The sequence below is a fragment of the Malaclemys terrapin genome, chromosome 4 (assembly GCF_027887155.1).
Source record: "Malaclemys terrapin pileata isolate rMalTer1 chromosome 4, rMalTer1.hap1, whole genome shotgun sequence".
NCBI lineage: Eukaryota > Metazoa > Chordata > Testudines > Emydidae > Malaclemys > Malaclemys terrapin.
Genome location: NC_071508.1, coordinates 5,301,624 through 5,318,456, shown reverse-complemented (window position 1 = coordinate 5,318,456; position 16,833 = coordinate 5,301,624). Strand labels below are relative to the sequence as shown.

Here is a 16,833-nt window from a genome sequence, read left to right as displayed (position 1 = left end):
ACCGGGAACCGACTTCACCTCGTCTCCCCTAGTGGCTCCCTCTGCAACTCGCTTCCCCGAGCGAGCTGCTTAAGGGTTAAAGCCACAGAGCTCCGAGTCCTCCACAGCCTAGACACGCCCAGCAATTGCTGCGGGGGGGCGGGCAGGGGCCGAGCCCGGCCCGAGCTGCGCGTGCGGAGCGAGCCCCCTCTGCAGGCTGCAGCCCCAGCGCCCGGCGCGGTGAGCGGGGCCCGGGGCGGGAAATCGCCGCCTGGGGAGGGAGCTGCTGGGACCGGAGAGACCCCCCCGGGGGCCGGTTTGTGCAGCGGTCGGAGCCCGGCAGGGTCCGCGCCCCAGCCCGCGACAGCCCGACCGACCCTCCTGCTCGCTGCTGGGGGCGGGCGGGCCCCTTCCCCGGGGCGGTGCTCCGGGGGCTGCCGGGTCCTTCCCCCTTCCCGCAGCGCAGGCACCGGCCGGGGCTGGGGGGGCAGGTCCTGGCTGACAGGTCCTCTGGCCTGTGCTGCTGGGGCTGTGAGCAGCCTGCTCGGGAGAGCGGGGTCGGGGCCAGGCTGGGGCCGCTGCACACACTGGCAATGGGAGGCGCTGGGGAAGGCTGAACGGAGTCCCTGGGGACCGCGGGGGAGGGAGGTTCCTTGTCCGACTGCCCCATCGGGCAGCGTGTTGGGGATTCAACCAGAGCCCTCCGGAGCTGAAAGCCTGGGCTGCTACTGCTGGAGCCACAGCTCTCTGGCTGGGGCGCCCAGGGGTGCCCGGACAAGCGGCGGCCGAAATGCGTTTGATTTTCGGCGGCGACGCCTCTTGATGATGGGGTATTTTGGCGGCTGCTTGTCCGGTGCCCGCCACGCGGCAAAGGTCGGGGACGCTGGTCTAAAGGGCAACTCAAGAACTGCAGCCGGGCTGTGCCAGCTGCCACCGGCTCCTGGAACTCAGCCCAGGGGAGTTTAATTGCGGTGCAGACATTTGGGCTCCAGGACCCTGCTCTGTAGCTCAAGAACGAATATATTTGTTCCAGTAGGAGAGATTGCCGCCCCCACCTTGTCTCTGTAATATCCTGGGAACAAAACAGCTACAATAGTGTAACCCTGGTGCCCGCCCAATAAGAGGGCAAGCCCAGGGAGGGAGCAACTGGAGAGTGAGCCAACCCTGTACTCACCCCACAATGTGGCCCACTCTCACCCTGCAATAGTGGCTCCAGTGGGGCAGGCTGGGTATGGCTTCATGGCTTGAGGGGCTGCAGTGCTACTCAGGTTTGGTCTGCCCAGCCCTCCAGCATGGTGACAGAGGGTCAGGTGTGCCGGCTAAATGTAACTCGGGCTGTGACCTGGTGCTCCAGGTTGCTGTGACACTCACTGAAGTTTGGCCTGCCTGTCCCATCATGACAGAGGGTCAGGAGGAGGTACAACTCTTTGTGCCAGTATACAACACCCACAGCAGGGGGCCCAGCTGCCGGAGCCACCCCTGTGGGCTGAGTCACAGACACACACAACACTGTCCATTACCTTTTTTACAGTGTGACAAACTTGCACCAATAGTCATGGTACAAACTTTCAAACCTCCCAGTGCCCTCCCAGTTGCATGGACCACTGTACATCTGCATCACCTGCAACAGCTATTTGTCTACCAGTGTGTAAACTTTGCCATGCTGAGTTGGGTTGTTTGTCCTTTCAGATGTCGGTGACGTTTGAGGATGTGGCCATGTATTTCTCCCCAGCGGAGTGGGCACTGCTGGGCGAGGAGCAAAGGCAACTTTACAAACACGTCATGTGGGAAAATTACCAGACTCTGGTCTCACTAGGTGAGGAGCTGTGTGTGTGAGATCAGGGCCCCAGTGCACTGGGTGCTGCACAGAGACACAGTAACTGAGATGGCGCATTGGTATGAATGGTTGGGTGGAAAGGTGTCTATGGGGTTTGAAGGAGGGGCGCATAGGTGTGAATGGATAGAGACATGTTTAATTGAGCAGAGCAACCAGTCTATGGGGAGACCAGGTGGGTAAGGTAATATCTTTCATTGGTCCAACTTCTGTTGGTGAGAGATACAAGCTTTTGAGCCACACAGAGCTCTTCTTCAGGTTTGGGAAAGGAAAGCTCTCTCTCACCAACAGAAGTTGGTCCAGTAAAAGATATTACCTCACTCACCTGGTCTCTAATATCCTGGGACTGATACGTCTACAACTACACTTCATATCTTCAAGAGGAGATCCTTCCACCCATAGTCACTACTGCTCCACAGTTTAATGCAAGAGAATCCTGGCTCTTGTAGTTCCCCAGACAGAGCACATGAGCAGAAAAGGGTCATGTGTTCTGCAGGTCTACAGGATGAGAGGCCAGCCAACACCACAGTGAAGGTGAAAGACAGACTGGGTTCATCTATGCTGGAATAAAAGACCCACGGCTCAGCCGTGGTTTGCCCGGGTCAGTTGACTCAGGACGTGGAACTCAGGCTGGGGGGCTAAAAATTGCAGTGTATATGTTCATGCTGGGGTTGGAGCCTGGGCTCTGGGACCCTCCCTCCGAATAGCAACTCAGCAATTTTGCAGTCCTGCAGCCCAAGCCCAAGTCATCTGACCCAGGCCAGCTACAGATGTTTAATTCTTATGTAAACATAGCCACAGGAGGGAGAGGGGTGCTGGGCCATAGTAGAGTAAGACTATTCTCCTAGGACAAGAAGAAATATCCAGCTTTTGCAACATGTGTTCCCCCCAATCCCTTTAGACACCGCAGTCCTCTCCATCTGCCATTTCCACAGGTGCCAGATTTTTTGCAACTCAATATCCCGCCACTGTCAGTTAGTGGCAGGATATTGAGTTGCAAACAACCTGGCACCTGTGGAAATGGCAGACCATAAGCTGCAGTTCATGTTTCCATGGAAAACAATTGCCTATTAGCCTTCACAATTAGTTTATAGCCTAATTGGAACAAACATTGCATATGGATCTGCGCAAAGTGCAGCAGATCTTTTGCTACAAGTTCTTAGGGGTGATACTTTTCTCTAAGCAGGAATCCAGACCCCCAAGCCAGTGGTGATCTCCAGCATAGAGCGAGGGGAAGATCCTTATGTCCAGGGTCTCACAGAAGATGGAGACATCCTAAGAGGCACCCACCCAGGTGAGGAAGGAGTTAAAATGATGTGGAGGGATCCAACCAGTAGCTTGAAGGCAGCTGGAATCCTGATACATTTTTACCAAAGTGACAATACATCCTGGAATGTTAGTCTTTTAGTCTAATGGTATTAGGCTTTTTCAGAACAGTATCGCATTGTTGGCTCTCATTCTATTCATGATCCATTGTAACCACCATATTCTTTTCTGCTGCACTGCTGCCAAGACAGTTATTCCCTATTTTCTATTGTACATTTCATTTTTCCTTCCTAGGTGAACTACTTTGTACTTGTGTTTCTTGAATTTCACCTTGTTGATTTCACACCAATTCTCCAGTTTCTCAAGATCATTCAGAATTCTAATCCTGTCCACCAAAGTGTTTGTAATCCTACGCTGGCTGTCTGAATCAATGGCTAAGCAGTACTTGGGAATCTCCCTTCCAAGTTCAGGCCCAGTTTTGTAGGGACCCAACATCGTTCCATCGCTTTTTGGGGCTCTGAACTGACATTAATAAGGGATTTCCTTATTACTCTCCAGGACTGGTTGGGAGGCAACATCATGTTGTGGGACTGAGGAGACCTGGATTCTATTCTTCATTCTGCCACTGAGCTGCTGGCAGATCTTGGACAATATTGTATTAATTCGTATAGACTACATGGGCCCAGAGAGCCAAAGGTGTTAACATGACACTGTTATGGCCAGCATTAAAGAGTGTTAAATAAGGTTGGGGGTTTGGAATACAGAGACATAATCCTACGTAGTACCATGGAAAACACCAGTGGGAGCCGGAGAGCTCATTTCACGAATTGTCCTTCAGCTGCAAACTCTCCCCTCACAGAGCATTACAGTAGGGATTGAAGCCCAAACATGAGAAGTGCTACAGCTCCTCACCCTGACATCCCCCTAGAAACTCCATCTCTCCCCTTACGCAGATTCCCTCAGTCTCTCCCCCTCCCCCATTTTCCATAGAACATGGAGCTGTTGGGATCCATCACACTGTGAGTGTTAAATAAAATAAAATAAATATATGGAGATATACCTATCTCATAGAACTGGAAGGGACCCCGAAGGGTCATTGAGTCGAGCCCCCTGCCTTCACTAGCAGAACCAAGTACTGATTTTGCCCCAGATCCCTAAGTGGCCCCCTCAAGGATTGAACTCACAACCCTGGGTTTAGCAAGCCAAACCACTGAGCTATCTCTTCCCCCCCCCTCCCCCCCATCTGTGTGTGTCCTCGGGAGAGTGGTGTCAGTGCTGATGTGTGGTGATGCTGTTCTCCCCAGTGAGATGGGCCTCAGAGTAGGGAGAGAATTGTGGGGGCTGATTCTCATGTTCACTGACTTTGGTGACTATTATCAGGGCCTATGAGACACTGACCTTCTCCTCCTTCCCCAGTGCTGGGACCCCTGGGAGTTTGGCCTCTTGCACTCAAGTGACCATGGTCAGCCCTCTTCTAAGGGGAGGGGTGTGGAGCGTTCTCAGGCACATCCCCCTGCTCGGAATGTTAGTGTTTTCCCTTTGTGAGCAGCACAAGAAATAACATCTGTACTCTCTTCCCCACCAAGCAGGGGCGAGGAACCTGAGCAGGGCTGAGGGGCAGACTCCTGAGGAAGGGCGTGGCAACCTGGAGCCACTCAGGCCTTTCCCAGGGACATCAGGGAAGAACCACTCCCAGAAAACTGAATGGAGAAGACACCACAAGAGGCAGGGCAGGCCACAAAGGCAGAGGAAAAATCTGACCAGGAAGCAGTCAGTAACCTCAAGAGGCCATCAGAGGAGATCCAGGCAATATCTAAAGCCTCCTGCAGAGGGAAAAGCTGAGCCCAGAAAGATCCTATATACCTGCCGTGTGTGCAGAGAAGAATTCAAGGTGCAGAGAGACCTGATGAGCCACCACTGGATGGTTCATAGGAGACAGGAACTGTATCACTGTAGCGAGTGTGGGAAGAGCTTTAGGAAGAAGAAGGAGTTCAGGACACATGGGAAAGCTCACAGAAAGAAGAGAGTCCATTCTTGTTCTGAGTGTGGGAAGATATTCAACCGGTTATCATCGCTCACTACCCACCGGAGAATACATACGGGAGAGAGACCCTATTGCTGTGCTGAGTGCGGAAAAAGATTCTTCCATATAATAGGTCTTACCGTCCACAGGAGAATCCACTCAGGAGAGAGACCCTATGCCTGTGCTGAGTGTGGAAAGCAATTTATGGATTCGTCAACATTTCGTAAGCACCAGAGCAGTCACTCAGAAAAGAGACCCCATCGCTGTAACCAATGTGGGAAAAGCTTCAAAGTTACATCAAATCTTACTAGACACCAGAAAATCCACAGCGAAGAGAGACCCTTCTTGTGTCATGAGTGTGGGAAAAAGTTCTTCCTACGAGAACATCTCATTAGACATCAGATGATCCACACTGGGGAGCAGCCCCATTCCTGTGCTGAGTGTGGGAAAAAATTCAGTCTCCTTCAAAGTCTCAGGAGACACCAGGAAACCCATACTCCGAGGAGACTCCATCGCTGTGCTGACTGTGGGAAAAAATTCCTTCATCCCGGAAGTCTCTCTAGACACAAGAGAGTCCACACTGGGGAACTCCATCGCTGCACTGACTGCGGAAAAGGCTTTGTCTATATACATCATCTCAAGAGCCACCAGAGAATCCACACTGGAGAGAAACCCTATTGCTGCACTGAGTGCGGGAAAAGTTTCACCCATATGTCAGGCCTCACCAACCACCTGAGAATCCATTCAGGAGAGCGACCCTATCCCTGCACACAGTGTGGGAAGTGCTTTGCTCACTCATCATCTCTCACCAACCACCTGAGAATCCATTCAGGAGAGCGACCCTATCCCTGCACTCAGTGTGGGAAGTGCTTTGCTCACTCATCATCTCTCACTGAACATCTGAAAATCCATTCAGGAGAGCGACCATATTCCTGCATTCAGTGTGGGAAGCACTTTGCTCGCTCATCAACTCTTACTAAGCATCAGAGAACCCATTCAGAATAGAGACTCCTGACCCTTGTGTTCGATGGAGGGAACCTCTTCAACCTTTCACTTCACCCTGTTCCCAAAGCCTGTAAAAGAGGGAGAACTTGCTCTCACTCTGAAATGTTCCCACCTCTTCACTAAACAGACACGAGTTTAGGTGTTGGGTTTGTTAAAATAATTTGTGTGGTCCTTGAGATGGGAGCATTTAACTTTAGAGGTACTGAAACATTCTATTGTGGGCATTATGGGCTGCAGGTTGGACAGGGATGACTGGAGCCAAGACTATACTTTAGAGGCCCTCGTTTCTCCCAGGCCGTTTGCTCACTGCAACTCCGATCCTCTCAAGCTCTACAAATGGAATTAATTCTTTTATTTTCTCTGGGATTTTTCTGTTTGGAAAAAGGAATAATGGGTAAAGATTCTGGCAGAGACTGAAAAGTAGTTTTTGTCTTCTGAGTTAATGAAAGGTTGTGACATCCCTTGTGTCTTTCTCATAGTACTGAATCAAAAGGAAGGTTGTTTTGATTTGGCTTTGAGAGAAAATTATGAAGCAAACTGTCCTGATAGTTGGCTTCATGCATAATGCAGCCAGGGCTCTGTCTTCACACCTAATTGCCAGCCAAGCAATACCAGCTAGGACCGGAAGATTGGAGACTGGAGTTTCCGGATCAACAAACAGAACGTGCCGTTTGGTTATGGACTGCCTTCTTTATCATCTTGATGGTACATGCAAATGCTTGACATCTATGGATGCTGCTGTCATGATTAGCGTGACTACATCACTTACCCATCATCTAATTCATTGTGCCATCAGAAGTCATACACCAGAAAAAAGGCAAGGGCAGGGATGAGAGATGTCAGTTACTTCCTGTTATAATGGCTTTTTTTTTTTTTTTTTAATCAAATTTGTGTTCCTGGATGAGTTAGTGGCACTTTAATGCCACCTAGGGCTTGTCTACATAGAACTTATCACTTACCAGAACACTCATCCACATCCCTGCACGATGTAAAATATACCATCATAAGCACTGGTGTAAACTTAGCTATGTTGATGGGAGAGCTTCCCTGCCAACATAGCTACCGCCTCTCATAGAGATGGAGGTGTTATGCTGACAAACAAGCTCTCTCCCATTGGGTTAGACTGGAGCATCTTGTATGCTAGCTTGGTGTCTTGAACACTATCAGGAGCTGTAGCACATCTAGTGTACGTTAGCCGTAATACTTAGGGCTTGTCTACGCTGCCTGCTGGATCGGCAGGCAGCAATCAATCCAGCAGGGTCAACACCGGTACTCCACCAGTACGAGGAGCACAAGCGCAGGTGACGGGAGATCATCAGCTGTAGACTTACCGCAGTGTCTTCACTTTGGTAAGTAGGTCTAAGTACATCGACTTCAGGTACGCTATTCACGTAGTTGAAGTTGCGGTATCTTAGATGGACCCTGCGTGGTAGTTTAGACAAACCCTGACATGTAGCCGGATCTCAGCCTTGACACCAAGTGGCAAGGAGTGCAGGAAAATCTCTCTGGGCAACTTTGTTCTGCTGTGCCGGTTGGGACTCAAGTTTGCTGCTTGTTGTAGGTGTTTTCTGTAAACAACTTGTAGAGTTGCTGTCCCAGCCCAGAGTGTGACATGGGCATAAAACATCCAGAGGTCATGGAGCAGGGACAGAGATGGGATCCTGCATGGGAACAGGCAGCCCAATGAGCACTGTTTCAGGAGAGACACTCCGAAATAAAGAGGGAGAGAAACTAGTCCCAGCAACATCCACAGATCAAACTGAGCAGCATTGTCTCCCAATTGTTTCCCCATTCCTCAAGATGGGGTAATCTGTGGCCATTCTTCTCTGTCAGAGGGCAATGATGAGATGAGACTTTCTGTCACTGTTGTCTCATCGTTCCTGGAGGGAATGAAATAATACAAGAGAAATATGAGTCTGAAATGGCTGTGCTGCCATGTGTGTAAGTGAGGACTTGCAATCTTCCCTGCAGTGCTGACTTTGTTACATTCCAGTCACTCTTGGAAGATGATGTTGGGGAGAAGCAGCCATCTTGCCTTTCTTTCTGGAGTTGGTTATGCCAGTTGGTGTTCAGCTGAGTTGTAATCGGCTTTAAACTATTCTTTCTACTCAAGAAATGGGGGTGTTAGGACTCTAAACTAGTTAAAATCATCCAGAATACTCAGTGCTCATGCTAAGATTTTTTGTACAAATTTACTAGTAGTTCAATTGTTCTAACCTTTGTTCATTGTATATGTGGAATCTGTCAGATGCAAGATGTATGCTCTGTTAAGGTTTGCCAAATATAAACTGTGTGCTAGGTACAGTTGGTGCAAATATTTCTGTGGTTTTATGCTACCTGTGTGCTATGGTCTACTGCCAGCTAAACTGTTGTGTGCATAATTAGATAAGAAAAGGTGTGTAAGGTCTGTGGAATCTGGAATTTTCTGTCTTCTAAATGAGGAGAATACAAATGTGAGCAAAAATGAGCTCACAGTTTGGAACAGAGTGAAGATGTATCTGCTGAAAAATATTTCCCCAGAGTGGGTACATACTAACCTTTCTGTATTACTGTGACAGTCTGTACCTCTTTGTTCATATCAGGTTAATGATCAATTTTGTACAACGTATGTTTTTTAAAGTATCATTTGAAAACTGATAATGCGCTGAACATTATTGTCCTGTTTCAATATGGGAGGCAACATTCTCTGTAAAGTATACTGTATGATAGGAACCTGATGTGCAGTCACAGGTTGCTCTGCCCCTGGTGCTTCATCTGGGATGCCCCTCCACCGAGATGGGGTAGGGCTGCCTGGCCATAAGTGTGAAGATGGGCAAGGAAAGGAAATGGGGGTGATCTCATAAATCCCTGTGAAGTGTGATCAGCCCCATAGGATGCAGGGGGGCAGTGACCTCTCAGGGGCTGAGGCCTGGGCAGCCCGTTGTGGCCCCTCAGGAAACATTCACTGGGAACCTTAGAAATTCAGGAACTGTTTGATCCTCCTGAGCCTATTTTCCCCTCTCACCCCCTGCAGCTGCTGCTCCCAGGAGTTAATGCTGCAGTGATGGACAAAGGGCATCTGGGGTTTGGATTGTGGGATGGAGCCAATACAGGCCCAGATGGTTCTTCTGTGGGCAATTCACCCTCCACTTTCAAACTGCACAACCCCGCCCCCGCCCCTAATTAGCAACTGCCACTCTGGGCTGGGGAAGGACCGTTCTCACCCGCGCAGCAGGGAGGAGAGGCATTGGAGACTTATCCTCAGATAAAAGCTCCCAGCCGAGGGGATGAACCATTTCACTATGGGGGGGGGGGGGGCGCGGTTGGGTCACAGAGATCCCCTTGGGACTGTCACCTGATGTGCAGGAATTGCCTCTGAGTCCCTGCCAGCCTGGGGCCCCCAGACTCCTGTCTTGTGACACGCTAGCCTGCCCAACACAGACCCAGCATCTGGGCCATGCCCCCAAAGATGCAGGCTTCACTGAAAACAGCCCAGCAAGTTACCTGTCCCCAGTACTCAGACACCCAGCTCCCAATGGATCCAAACCCCAAATAAATCTGTTTTACTATGTATAAAGCTTATACAGGGTAAATTAGTAAATTGACTGCCCTCTATAAAACTGATAGATATGCACAGCTGTTTGCTCCCCCAGGTATTAATCACTTACTCTGTGTTTATTAATACAGGTCTGTCGCATCTTAGGCGCATTTAACATGTGCGATTTCAGCTTTACACGATTGGCAAAACAAAAACAAAAAAAGAAAAATAACAATTTAAATACTGTTTCTGTAGTGCAGGCAATTCCGCCCGCCATTACACTCAATGTAAATTTGACTATAGGCGATTTTCACTTTAGGCGCTGACTGCGGAACGTAACCCCAGCGTAAGATGAGACAGACCTGTAAACAAAAGTGATTTTATTAAGTAAATTATTAAAAAGTAGAATTTAAGTGATTTCAAGTAATAACAGACAGCACAAGGTAAGTAAAATAAAATACACAAGGCTAACTTAATACACTGAGGATCTAGTTACAGGTAATATCTCATCCTCAGAGATGTTCCAATAAACATGCTTCACAGACAAGGGTGGCTCTAGCTATTCCGCTGCCCCAAGCACGGCAGGCAGGTTGCCTTCGGCGGCTTGCCTACGGGAGGTCCTCCCACAAGTGTGCCGCTGAAGGGTGCCTGACTGCTGCCCTTGCAGGGACCGGCAGGGCACCCCCCATGGCTTGCCGCCCCAGACCCACGCTTGGAGCATTGGTGCCTGGAGCCACCGCTCTTCACAGACTGGATTCTTTCCTTGCCTGGGCCCGATCCTTTTCTCTGGTACAGTCCTTGTTAGTTTCAGCTTACATCTCAGGTGATAAACAGGGGTGTTCTCCTGACTGGCAGCCTTTTGAGCCAGCTGAAGACAAAATGGAGAGGCTTCCAGGACTTTTTATAGTCTCTCTCTTGTGGGGGGAAACCCCTTTGTTCTTCTGGTGCAAAAGCACAGCAGCAAGATGGCGTTTGTAGCCACATGGGCAAGTCACATGTCCATGAATGATTCAGCTTTTTGCAGGCCAAGGCCATTGTTTACATGTTAGCTCAGCAGATGTGGATTGGTGCCTCCCTAAATTCATTGTCAGTCAAGTTCTTCCAATTACTTGAATAATCCCTTCACGGTAGTGTTGCCAGCCCAGAGGGCCTGGGGGGGGGAGGGGGCAACAGGGTTCGTTGCCCAGTGTGCGCTGCACCAATAGACACACCAGGGTGGAGAAGCAAACCAAATTTATTCAAGAGCTCTGAATAGGCACTAGGAGACCAGCATGTCTCAAATCAAGCGCAGCAAATACAAGCAAGTGTCCCATTTTATATTCCAAGCTGTTTCTGTGTAAGCTTTGTCTGTTTCTCCCCCACTACCCCTCCCTCCCCGACAGCGGTTACAGCAGGCATTGCATTGTAGCATGTGAGAAAAGTTCTCGTCCGCATGCTTATCTTCGACCTTGCAAGCTCTACGTAACAGGCCTTTCCCTCCTCCTTTTCCCCCTCGTTATCACTTCTGCTTCTGCTAGTGTGAGCGAAACTGCAGCTGTCTGCTAAAAAGCTAACCATTACATTTCTGCTTTTTAAGCTGTTAGCATGGAGGTAGGTTAAAGTTCACAAGATGGAGTTCTGTGGTTCACTTAGACCCAGAGCAGGGGAGTTTCATCGGCACTTACGGCCTTCCACTCCCCCGAGTTACCTGGTAGCTATGCCTAGTGACACCAACAGTAGGTTGGCCAAACCTCCCTTAGGTGTTTCCCACAGCAAACACTTAAAATACAATAGAGCCAATGCTCATAACTTCAGATATAAAAATGATACAGGCATACAAATAGGATGAATATATTCAGGAGATCATAACCTTTGAAAGATATGCTACGGGGCATACTTAGCATAAAGCATATTCCAGTAATGTCATATTCACATTCATAAGCATATTTTCAGAAAGCATATGGAGTGCAACGGCACGGGGATTAAGTGGCAAAGGCTGACATTTCACCTGTTTAATGTTGGTTTGGGGTTTCTGAACTATCACATCCTTTTCATTTTCCCTGTTCCCCTTAGCAAAGGGGGATTTTTACCAGAGTGACAGATTTGGGGATTGTGTAAGGATAACCCCCTGCCAGCTGGGAGAGTGGGACCTTCCAAAGTGGCAGTTATGGCAGTTGGCCAGCCCCCTTTCCCACCCCAACTGCCCCCTGAGAGGGTGAGGGGGGTCAGCAGCCTGGACCAGCCTGGGGTTTCCCTGTCTAGGGTGGATTCCCCCTCCTCAGCCCTTAACTCCCCGGTGGAGACAGGACAGACAGACCGAATTAACCTCTACTCTGCCACAGACTGAAGGGATTAAAGTCCCCCCAGGCCAGGCTGAGCCATTTCCCATTGAGGCGGGCAGTTGGGGAGGGGGGAGGGGAAGGGTCAGTCCAACTGCCATAACTGCCACTTTGGCGGGGCCCATTCTCAGCTGGAAAGGGGGGCGGGATCACTAATAAAATCTTCAAACCTATTGACTTGGTAAATACCCCCCCCCCCCCCCCCGTCACTAAAGAGAAGAGAAACCTTTTAAAGGATCCGAATTTAAAAATATAGAGGAACAACATTAAACAGGTCAATTCTGAACCTTGGGCATTTTATGCAGCATGAGTTCCTCTGCCCAAAAGGGAAATGGTTCGTCCTATGAGTTGGGAGTTTAGGGCCATCTCGCTGGTGGCAGGAGCAGGGGCGATAAAGTAACGGGGGAGCCCGTTTTATTTTTGTTATTATTTTGCTGTCAGGAATTTTTAAAGAAAAATGTCTCTGGTTACATTATTGGCTCCTTTTAATCTGGGGATTAAAATTCCTGAGTCGGGATAATTTGCCATCCCCCCCGTCTCAGGGTAGAATGGTCCCTCCCCAGCCCAGGGGGGCCGCTCCCTGTTGTCCTGCCCATGGGGGCGGATTGGGGAGGGGGGGTGGAGGAAACATGGTGTCACTAGAGATAATTCTCCAGTCTCTGCTTTGTAGCTTTGATCTCCATCCTGAATAAGGAAAAATCAAAAATTCCCAGGGCTTTTCCTGTGTATCTGGCTAGTGCATCGGAGTGGAAAGTGCTGTCCAGAGCGGTCACATTGGAGCACTCTGGGATAGCTCCCGGAGGCCAAGAACATCTAATTGCACAGTGCTGCATCTGCACTACCCCAAATTCGACCCAGGGGAAGGTCGATTTTAGCACCACTCCCCTCAGGGAGGAGTACAGCAGTCAATTTTCAGAGACCTTTAGGTCAGTGGAAGGGGGTTGGTTGTGTGGACGCATTCATTATAAAATCGACCTAATGAGGCTAAAGTTGACCTAACCTCATTGTGTAGACCAGGCCTAAGAATAGGAAGATACATAAAGAAAGAGGTACAATGTAGCATAACCATAAAGGCCACTTGCCAGCAATAGTTTCGAAGTCCGGAGGCTAGGTCTGAAAAGGAGAGCGGCGTGCAGGAAGAGCCGGGAAGCCAGCGAGAGAAGCCAAAGAAGACCTGCGGCAGAGATAGAAAAGAAAGCTGGAGCAGGGCAGAGCTGACTGAGCAGGAATTGAACTGCAGCCACGGCAGTGATTTGACTTTTAAAAGAAAACAGCAACAGATGTATAGCATAAGCTTAATATTCTTTTAATGATGGTTTAGTGTATAGGGCAGTATATAGGGTTAGTATGTGTATGCTTTAAGTATGTGTGTGTGGAAGCAGAGAAAGAACTGACAGGAAGGGGATTGCAGTGCATGACAGTTTGTTAGCAAGAGTCAGGCTAACTGTAACCCTAATAACGTGAGATTTGTAGAAGCGAGGATTCTGTGAGGCGAGTGGGAAAGAACAGTGTGAGAAGTGTTTCGACCTTGTGTAGATAATGTGTAAACAATATGGAATGTAGACTAAGAGTCTATATTAGTGAGAAAAACAAGATATCAGAATGACTTATGTATAAACAAAATGCTGCCGTTGCTTTTCATTGTCTGTAACAAAAGGTATAAATGCTTGCTGTAATTGTTTACCTGAGAAGAGACCTGCCTAGGAGGGGGAGACCCTGTGTCCTAGTGCACTCTCTTCCTTTACACAGCTGTTAAAGAGAATAAAGTTTCTGATTTGCTGTACCCAAACAAAGAGTGAGAACTCTGTTATTCTCCGACATGTGTGTTTTAAGTATACTTACAGCAGTGGCTAGTGGGGAGGGAGGCTAAGTGGGCACCACCCTAAGGGGGCCACGTGACCTCCCCACATTACCTGTCCCTGCCAGATCCCTAGCCCAGGGGCCGTGACCTCCCACATGACTTCTCCCCACCCCATCCCTAGCCCGGGACCCCCACGCTCTCCCCATCCTGCATGTTTCCCCCCGGCCCCATCCTTTCTTATCCGAGACGGGGGAGTTATTCCGGTTCCGGGCCCTGAGATCTGGCACGGAGCCAGGCAGCATGGCTATGCAGCTGCGTACTTTGGCCAGCCCTGCCCCCGGAGCTCAGGCAACGGGCTGGGGGCAGCACATGGCCTTTGATGAGACCGCTATGTGGCACAAGTGTATACATATATAAACTTTAAAGTAATTTAAGATCTGTTGTCAGCAATTTGTTGCAAACTGTCTACTTGCAATGAATTGCTTTGCTTAAAATCACTTGCTATTGTAGTTTAAGTGCTCTTTAATTTGCAATATGGGATTTGTGTCTCAGGGACACCATAATGGAAGATGCTTTAGCCAAACACAAGTTGTTGGGCTCTATACAGAGGTAATACATTGAAATGTCATGGCCTGTGTTATGCACATGTTATAGCTGATTGACTGGTCTCTTCTGGCCTTAATATCTATGAATTTCTGAAGCCCTTTTCTGATCTGTAGTGGGCCTGCGCAGACGCACAGCCAATGGGAGAAGAGCTTATTGAGGGCCAATCAGGGCTCAGGTTGGAGACAGCCAATCGGGGCCAGGCTCAGCCCTATAAGAAGGCTGCTCAGGGAGCAAGCAGTCTGTCCCAGGCCTTTGACAGGGGGAAGGTCTGTCTCCAGAGTGGGGAGACTAGCACTGTGGACAGCGCAGTGCTGGCCAGGCTCAGGGAGCAAAAAGGGAGCGCTAGCCTGAGGCCTGCTAGGCTGCAGGCCCTGAAGGGAAGGGCCTGGGGGGGTGCAAGGGGCTGTAGGGGAAGTGGACAGACGGAGGGGAGAGAAGGAGGACAGCGAGGCTGCTGCCAGAGGGTCCCTGGGCTGGGACACAGAGTAGAGGGTGGGCCTGCGTCCCTCCCTTACAGTACACCCAGCTATTGGCCATAGGGAGTGGCTATTATAGACCACGCCAGATCCCTGACAGGAGGGATTAGACTTTGGGGTGTGTGGTTGACTACGGTGGCTGGACATAGAGACTGCTGATTGACCCCCATGTGTGGCCCCCCCCCCCAAAAGGGGGTGTGGAAGCACTAATTGGTGAAGAAAATTCCCTTCTGCACAAAATAGCATCTTATAATAACCCTTAGGAATGAGTAAATACAGATGTCACTAGTGTTCAGCACTAACAACAAAAGCATAAATTCCTTAGTTAAAATATTTGTGGTATAATTAACAGCTTTTTTGCTTATTTTACAATTTCAGAATCAAAGTGAACAAATGCAACATATATCAATTGAGTAAATGTCATCTCACTAACAGTGAACTATGGATCTTCATTACTCTGGAGGTAAAGTCCATTCACAGAAAATTTCTAAAGTGTGATCCTCAGCTGTTTCCACAGGAATTTCTGTGCATGATGGCATTAAATTTGAGAGAAAACAAAATGTATTTGGGGTGTATATTAAAGTACTGCACTATATCTTATAAGTGCATTGACTGTTCAGAGAAAGAAATATCCCTAGGCCAGATAAATCCTTTGTCTGCCCTCTTTAACTCCTTTCCATGTAACTTGGATATAAGATTAATACTTAAAATAGTGTTCTCAGTAGAGAACATCAAAGTGATTTGAATAAACATAAACATTAGCACTTACTAAAGCAAAGGTGCTGTCATTACAGGTACAAAGCTGTTAAGATGACATACAACACTGGAAACCATTTTGTACCTTTCCAAAAACTTGATCAAACCAAGAGTTGGCATTTCTGTGATGGAATTCTGGAATTAAAAAGGAAAGGAAGTGGAGATATTATAGCACAGATGAAGAGTTCTCTAAGTAACTTGAAAAGTAATGGATACCAAACCACACTACTACTGTGCAACTCCCACAGCAATATTAGGGTGACCAGACAGCAAATGTGAAAAATCGCTACGTGGGGTGGGGGGTAATAGGAGCCTATATAAGAAAAAGACCCCAAAATCAGGGCTTTCCCTATAAAATCAGGACATATGGTCACCCTAAGCAATATTAGAGTGGTTTAACTAGGTGTGTGTGTGGGTGTGTGTTCCCTTAAGTTGTTTGTGAGACCTCTGATGGTACTTACTGTGATCTGTGTTTTAGAAGCCATCTGAAATCAGTCTAACCATAGTGTACACTAAGCTAGGCCTTAATGTTTGTATGTAAATAATAAACATAGTTCTGGGGGAACAATTGTGTGATAGCTTCTTCATAGAATTCTTGTGCACCATGCAAAAGATGTGACACTAATTATAACATTTTAGATATTTATACAACAATTCAATAAGTTCTGATACATTTAGCTTCTCTCTTGTTCTTAATTTGTCTAAGAATAAAGCAGGGTTAGTCCTACAGACTTCTTAAATTGTAACTGTTGTCCATATAAACAATATAAAAACGTTACATCTGGATCTGCCACAATTTGGTTAACCATTGTTTTTGGCTGATTTCTTCTCTCCCCCCCCCCCCCACATACATGTGGTATGACTAGTGTCAAATCAGATACAAAATAGAAAGTGGGGTATGATATTTGCAGCACGCAGCCTAGACAGAGAATTTCACCTCTGGAAATTCTCTTATCTCACCTTAATGGCACAAGTTACAAAGCACCAAGAGTATTTTATTACTTACGGCCACTCACATCCCAGTTCCAGATCTGAACAATTATTAAATAATGTATTAATTTACTAATAGACACTGTTCTGTATCTCACTCCATATTGATTCTGGTGAAATGTTTGAAGAGGGGTCTCTCACCCCGATGAATCACTAAGAAATGTTCTGTGAACGGGGGGGCTGGAACTCAGGGCGCTGGGGGGCAGGAGCGGCAGCATCCCTGGTTTGAAGTGGTTTCCATCCTACACAGGGTGTCCAGCCC

General features: G+C 48.4%; 1 protein-coding gene and 1 long non-coding RNA gene across 5 annotated transcripts; one reads left to right on the top strand and one right to left on the bottom strand.

Annotated features, from left to right (window-relative positions):
• Positions 1-155: 155 nt before the first annotated feature.
• Positions 156-8,741, top strand: LOC128836873 (zinc finger protein OZF-like). Of its 4 annotated transcripts, XM_054027560.1 has the most exons (4): positions 156-219; positions 1,669-1,795; positions 2,997-3,107; positions 4,666-8,741. In XM_054027560.1, exons 2-4 carry the CDS (start codon positions 1,669-1,671, stop codon positions 6,105-6,107), a joined length of 1,680 nt encoding a protein of 559 aa, XP_053883535.1. In that variant the 5' UTR covers positions 156-219; the 3' UTR covers positions 6,108-8,741. The 4 variants fall into 4 exon arrangements, with proteins under 4 accessions (XP_053883535.1, XP_053883534.1, XP_053883531.1 ...); XM_054027559.1 differs by lacking the exon at positions 156-219 and having other exon boundaries at positions 767-1,795; positions 4,669-8,741; XM_054027556.1 differs by lacking the exon at positions 156-219 and having other exon boundaries at positions 767-1,795.
• Positions 8,742-12,186: 3,445 nt separating this feature from the next.
• Positions 12,187-16,675, bottom strand: LOC128836935 (uncharacterized). The gene is made up of 3 exons (XR_008444857.1): positions 16,588-16,675; positions 15,595-15,716; positions 12,187-13,691 (listed from the first exon to the last, which is right to left on the bottom strand). It is a non-coding gene; the product is annotated as an uncharacterized LOC128836935 (long non-coding RNA).
• Positions 16,676-16,833: the final 158 nt, after the last annotated feature.

Bases quoted from the DNA above. Each gene is read 5' to 3' on its own strand.
- LOC128836873 (XM_054027556.1), top strand. From the start codon at position 1,576: ATGGACCACTGTACATCTGCATCACCTGCAACAGCTATTTGTCTACCA. The intron at 1,796-2,996 runs GTGAGGAGCTGT...CTTTTCTCTAAG, and splicing joins CCAGACTCTGGTCTCACTAG to CAGGAATCCAGACCCCCAAG. The intron at 3,108-4,665 runs GTGAGGAAGGAG...TTCCCCACCAAG, and splicing joins CCTAAGAGGCACCCACCCAG to CAGGGGCGAGGAACCTGAGC.